At 40.1% G+C, this 6,005-nt stretch overlaps 1 protein-coding gene across 4 annotated transcripts; it reads left to right on the top strand.

The window, feature by feature from the left end:
* On the top strand, positions 1–5,444 carry LOC133927173 (glycosyltransferase BC10-like). Of its 4 annotated transcripts, XM_062373496.1 has the most exons (12): positions 1–390; positions 1,082–1,586; positions 2,176–2,274; positions 2,912–3,012; positions 3,091–3,162; positions 3,370–3,460; positions 3,660–3,740; positions 4,304–4,360; positions 4,442–4,564; positions 4,650–4,688; positions 4,876–5,035; positions 5,140–5,444. In XM_062373496.1, exons 2-11 carry the CDS (start codon positions 1,239–1,241, stop codon positions 5,002–5,004), a joined length of 1,140 nt encoding a protein of 379 aa, XP_062229480.1. In that variant the 5' UTR covers positions 1–390; positions 1,082–1,238; the 3' UTR covers positions 5,005–5,035; positions 5,140–5,444. The 4 variants fall into 4 exon arrangements, with proteins under 4 accessions (XP_062229480.1, XP_062229478.1, XP_062229477.1 ...); XM_062373494.1 differs by having other exon boundaries at positions 1–383; positions 4,876–5,440; XM_062373493.1 differs by having other exon boundaries at positions 4,876–5,440.
* The last annotated feature ends 561 nt before the right edge of the window (positions 5,445–6,005 follow it).

Raw genomic sequence — 6,005 nt, 5'->3', positions numbered from 1 at the left:
TCTAATCTTGTCAGAGCTCCAAAAGGAGATTTTTTTAAGGCGTCCCAGTGCAAAAGCACACGCCCAGGCATTACTCCACTAAGTAGTGATCCAAATTTTCGGAACCCCCACTGCCCCCCGCTTGCTCCTCTGTTCTTCCTTCCCAGCCCTGCCTCCATTTGGAAAACAACCCGTCGCAAGAAGCGAGAGCCAGCTTCCACTTTCACCCTTGAGCAACAATTAGTGCCAATTTTAGCTTAATTAATCCTTTTGTTTATACTACCTCCCTCCTCCAGCCTCCACCTCCACCTGCGCCTCCGAATCCGAATCCGATCTCCGCATGCTCCAGATCCCTCCGCCGCTGAGCTCACGGTGGCAACCCCCTCGCCGCGCTCTCCAGTCAGGTACCAGGTCCGTGCTATTTGTGATGTGTCTCGAGCTCCCGCTCTGCTCTGCTGACTGCTGCTCCCCGCATTGGGCTCGGTTGCTGGAAAGCCGGCGGTTTCCGTGTGATTTGGCGTGTTTTTCCTGCTGTTCTAGGCGTAAAGTTTCGATTTTTACGAGAAGTTACAGGCGAATTCTGGTGCTGGATCGGTGATTTGGCGTGGGTTAGCTGGTGTGCGTGGTGGTGGCTGGATCGAGTCGGGAATGCGCTCAGGTTAGCGATTGGGATGGGGCGGTTTGGTCAGAGTTTGACTTGTCGCCAGCTGCCCCTGTGGACTTCATCCGCTGTCTTTTGTAGAAGTCACCTGATTTGGACATGTAGATCACCTACTTCGACACAGTTGCTGAATTGCACAACCAATTTGGAAAGCTTGCAAATTTTAAGAGGTTTTTGAAGGCTTAGGTGGTGTTTGTTTAATCTTAGTAGCTGGCATAAGAACGGATCATGACTAAATCACATACTAGTTGGATATGTGCCAGAACAACCATCGGCTTGCTGGAGTGGAATGCTTGTTTACAGGCCCAAATCTTGGTAAATTTCCTTTATAATATGTTACATGCGAAGCATATAGGAGCAGTCTTGGTTGTTGCTTTACCTTATAGTGACAATTTTGGATTCATGGATTAATTCTTTGCTTACCTTGTATTGCAAATGCAGGAAGGTATCAGTTGCCTGAAATTTCATCAGACGCTGGTGTAGCAGCTTTGTATAACCATTATCAGAGTTTGATGGTAATGATCTTTAGATGATCTGAAGATGGAGATGAGATAACAGATTAAAAGTACCATATGTGTGGCAGTGGTGTAGCAAGGATATGACTGTCATGTTGCCTCAGCGCCACCGGGCTGCAGCCAAGAAGCCCATGTGGATAATTGTGCTCTTATCGATGGTTTGTGTCATTTTGATTGGGGCTTATGTGTACCCACCACGGCGCTACTCTCAATGCTACCTCTTTGCTTCAAGAAGTGTATGTACACCTTTCAAGGATTGGCTCCCTGCTATAGGCCGACGGGAGCGGACCGATGAGGAGATTATTTCATCTGTAATTGTTAAGAATATCCTTTCAATGCCCATGCCCGTGTCAAAAAATCCAAAGATCGCTCTTATGTTCTTGACACCTGGTTCATTGCCCTTCGAGAAATTGTGGGAGAAGTTTTTACAGGTTGGTCCGAATATACTTGTTGTCTTTGTGCCATTTAAGGAGTATAAATCTATCAAGAGTCTTTATGTCCTTAAAGTGCAAGGCATCATCAGTCTTTCTCAATAGACAACCATGTTGGTTCCTAAGAAACAATTTAGTGGCTAATGCTTCTTCTTTATTTTTTAGTGCGTATTATTGAAATATGACAATTGACCAATATGTTGGTTTCCTTATGAACGTTCTTTAGATAGCAGTAATGATGCTATAGGGTCATGCTATGAGTAGCACTCTAAAATGATGGAAGTTGATGTGCGAGTATTTTGTATAGCTTATGCTTTAGCTGAAATTTTAGCATAGGATTCTCGTACATCTTTGAGCAGTGGAGTGTTGAAGAATATATATTTTTATATGTATGAATAAGTTAAACCTATCTTTTCATCTAATAGGTGCTAGGCCAATAATATTTTATTGCTAGTAAGTACTAGTCTGTAGTCACTGTAATATCCTCCCTCATTGGTACTAACCCTCTGCATGTCTATATGATTTCTATTGCTTATATAATTCATGTGAACTTTAAAAATTTTTGAATCACTCTGACTTCTCTAAACAGGGACACGAGGGAAGATACTCCATCTATGTGCACGCATCACGTGAAAAGCCTGTGCATTCTAGTTCTTTGTTTGTTGGTCGAGATATTCACAGTGACACGGTAATAATTCTCGTCTGTGCTTCATACATTTTGGATTTAACTCTTTGTCTTAACATATGTCCTTTATCAGGGATTTGACCTATAAAATCTATCCGGTATATTTCTCAAACCTTTTGTCTGGAAGAAAAATATTATCTCTCTCTCTCTCTCTCTCTCTCTCTCTCTCTCTCTCTCTCTCTCTCTCTCTGAGAGTTATGGACGATGAATGTGTAAATGACTACGTGGTATATCTTGGGTGCCGTCAGAAACTTCCTTTTTTACTGGGTTGTTTACTCCAATGTAGCAGTAATCAGAAATAGCTAAACAGTAGTTACACGCTTCAGGGCATAGGCATATTGAACACACCAAAGTGACTTGATAAATATTGCCTTCATAAAAGAGGTTTAGTATGATCTTTCGGCAAGATCAGTTTAAAGGCCACAGCCAGCAACGGGTGGTCCTGTTCTTCTAACAAAACCACTACTAGCAATTTGGATTGAGAATACTACTGTTAATTGTTGAATATATTGCTTGCAAATTGAAGGGATTCTTATCCTTGAATATCTTTAGTAGGATTCTTTGTTAATGGGTTATTGTATTGCTTTACGTTATAATTTTGTGGTTGTTAAATTTGAGCAGAGTATGTATCGTTATGCAGGTAGTATGGGGATTGATTTCAATGGTTGATGCCGAGAAGAGACTATTAGCGAATGCACTGGAAGATGTTGATAATCAATTTTTTGTCTTGCTTTCTGACAGGTTCTGCCTCTGATTATGGGTGACTCCCTTTTTGATCCTTGTTCTCTATATCTAAGTCATCTTTGCTTTATTTCACAGCTGTGTTCCGCTGCATTCATTTGATTATGTGTATAATTATCTGATGGGAACAAACGTTAGCTTCATTGATTGGTAAGAACACTGGAACTTATATTTCAAAATCATTTTGGATAAGATGAGAAATAATAGGGGGTGAGTGAAACATGTGGTGTTGGCATGTGAATATGTGCTCCATACCACAAGGATGTTGTTGATTAGTTTTTTACTTTTGTTTTATCTCTTGAAGATGTTCATATCAACTCATTTTGATTTCGTCTGCCTTTGTTTTCATTTTGTAAGTTTCAAGGATCCAGGTCCACATGGCAGTGGAAGGTATTCTGTTGAGATGTTTCCTGAAATAGAAGAGAGGGACTTTAGAAAGGGTGCCCAGGTACAGTTTTTTTTTTTTTTGGTCTATTGTAGTTTTTTAGGTTATAGAATACTTGCTGGCACAAATTTGTTCATTTAGTAGTATTACCATTTGTCAAAAAAATTACATCGCATAAAAATGACATGTTTAGAATTCGGTAGTTGCCTACTGAAATCTAATCTTAAATGCTTTCCTCTTTAAATTTCTGTTATTGTTATAGTGGTTTGCAGTTACACGGAGACATGCTTTACTGATTCTGGCGGACAACCTTTACTACAAGAAGTTCATGCTATATTGCAAGGTATATTAATGGAGTTATTATCTTTAGTTAATAGAACAGAGCTAGATACCAAGTATCTCAATAAAAAACATGCATACAATACAATGATAACTGAATTTAGATGTTTGTTTCACTGTAAGGTTGATGGTAAGATCAACATATTTTCTTCAATATGAAGTCCAGTGTTGTTATAGTGAAACTTTAGTACAGAAATTCAGCAACCACCTCTAAGGCCCTATCTGGATAGGGAAATAACATAAAATGCACAACTCACCCAAACACCTCCCTGATTCGTAAAAATGCAAAATGGACTTCAACCAATCCCTTACTACTGTTCCCGAAACTAAGCCTGAAGAAACTGAAGCAAAGAGTTGAATACTTCCTAGGACATTGAAAGATGTGTTAAGTTCACTGCAAAGTTCCTCCTAACAATCTTTAGAGGGTTCATGCAATCAAGCAATTGAGCTTGTACTAGTCACCATTTCTCAAGTCTGAACCAATGCTCATGATTTCCACTTTTCTCAGATGTTTTTCTAGTAAGCTTATTTTTTAGAAGGGAATTACCTTTCTCCTGTGATTTGCAGCCAGCAGAAGGGCGCAACTGCATTGCAGACGAGCATTATTTGCCAACCCTATTCAATGTCAGTCTTCACAATCCATTGAAGTGACCATTAGCTTTTATTTCTTTGGATTGCTTGCTAAATCCATGTCCATAACTTCAGATGGTAGATCCTGGTGGAATCGCTAATTGGTCGGTTACACATGTGGATTGGTCTGAGGGAAAATGGCATCCAAGGTCGTACAGAGCTGCAGATGTCACTTACGATCTCTTAAAGAATCTAACAGTATGTTATTCCTAGCTGTGTGAGTTTTTCATCTAACACATGATCTATATGTCCATATAATATGATGTACATTGCTGTTGTACAGGCTATTGATGAGAACTTCCATGTAACAAGTGATGACAAGGTAAGCACGGCAATTTATGGTCATTATTGGCTATGGAAGAACAATAAATAAATTGCTCGTGAACTTCAACATGGATTATAAGCGAACTCCTAAATTGTATTTCACATCCATGGAACAATGAAATCTCCATCTTCAACACATTGTAACAACAATCGAATGTTGGTGTGCTGTTTTCTTTCTATTGCAGAAACTTGTCATGCAGAAGCCTTGTTCGTGGAATGGATCAAAGAGGCCATGCTATCTTTTCGCCAGGAAGTTCAATCCTGAAACTCTTGACAACCTACTGAAGCTATTCACCAGTTACATATCTGTTTGAGTCCAACCCGATTCTTCGCCTTGTGCATATGGTCTCAATCCTCACCCCCACCCCCCAAACAAGTTTTTTTCCTGTTCATGTATATTGTGAAATCAATACTTAACAAGAATCTGGGCCTGAAAACACCGATTACAGCTGCAACAACCACGACAGCTTGGAGTTCTCAGTCCCGGGGAAGGGCTGCTGCAATATTTACAGAACAACACTGCCGTCATTGTAATTTTATTGTGCTTTACGTATGTTTCCATGAGTCTTCCCCCCGCCCTTTCATTAGGTACTGTCTCCTGTAGAACAGATTTTTGTCAGACTGTTAATACTGTCATTATATGATCCATTCTTTGTAGACACAGAGATAGCAAGAGAAGCACCACATAACTTCATAATCTTAAAGTTTTGTTACCAAAATCTATTATTATGGATTCTGGTGTGTACATTCTTCCTTTCTGCTATCATGTAGAAATACTACGGGGTGGGTGCTTGGACGAGGATGATTGCAAATGGAGGAAGCTCTTTAGCTCCTCCAAAGTCACACCATATCCAAACCAATCATAAACTCCAGAGAATACTCCAAAGCAATCTTCGTTTCCATTCAGAATGGGGCCTCCAGCATACTGTTCAAATCCTTCAACATCCTTACTATCATCATGTTCCCATATCATGCGAAACTCTGAGAGCTTCATGTCGCAGCTATCGCCAGGTGACTGAAAAAAGTTTTACAATTCCTATCAAGGTTATTGGGTAGAGAAGACCATAATACTTCGAGACAAAAAGCTCGTCAGGCTTTGAACAGAATTGCCGCACCCTTATGAGGAAAATAAATTTCCATTTTAATACTTGGATGATCATGTTGACAACTTTCTATGTCCTTGACATCCATTTCAAGGAGAACTGGCTCTTCATCAGGTCTACATCTAGCACTCCTATAGTCTGGTTGCTCCTCTCGTTAATGTGGTTGCTGTCACATTTCCTCTCCTCGTGAATAAGTTTAAACACGAAAGCAA

This window comes from Phragmites australis, chromosome 8, assembly GCF_958298935.1.
Source record: "Phragmites australis chromosome 8, lpPhrAust1.1, whole genome shotgun sequence".
Classification (NCBI taxonomy): Eukaryota; Viridiplantae; Streptophyta; class Magnoliopsida; order Poales; family Poaceae; genus Phragmites; species Phragmites australis.
The sequence above is the reverse complement of the archived record's forward strand: the minus strand, read 5'-3'. Positions and strand labels throughout refer to the sequence as shown.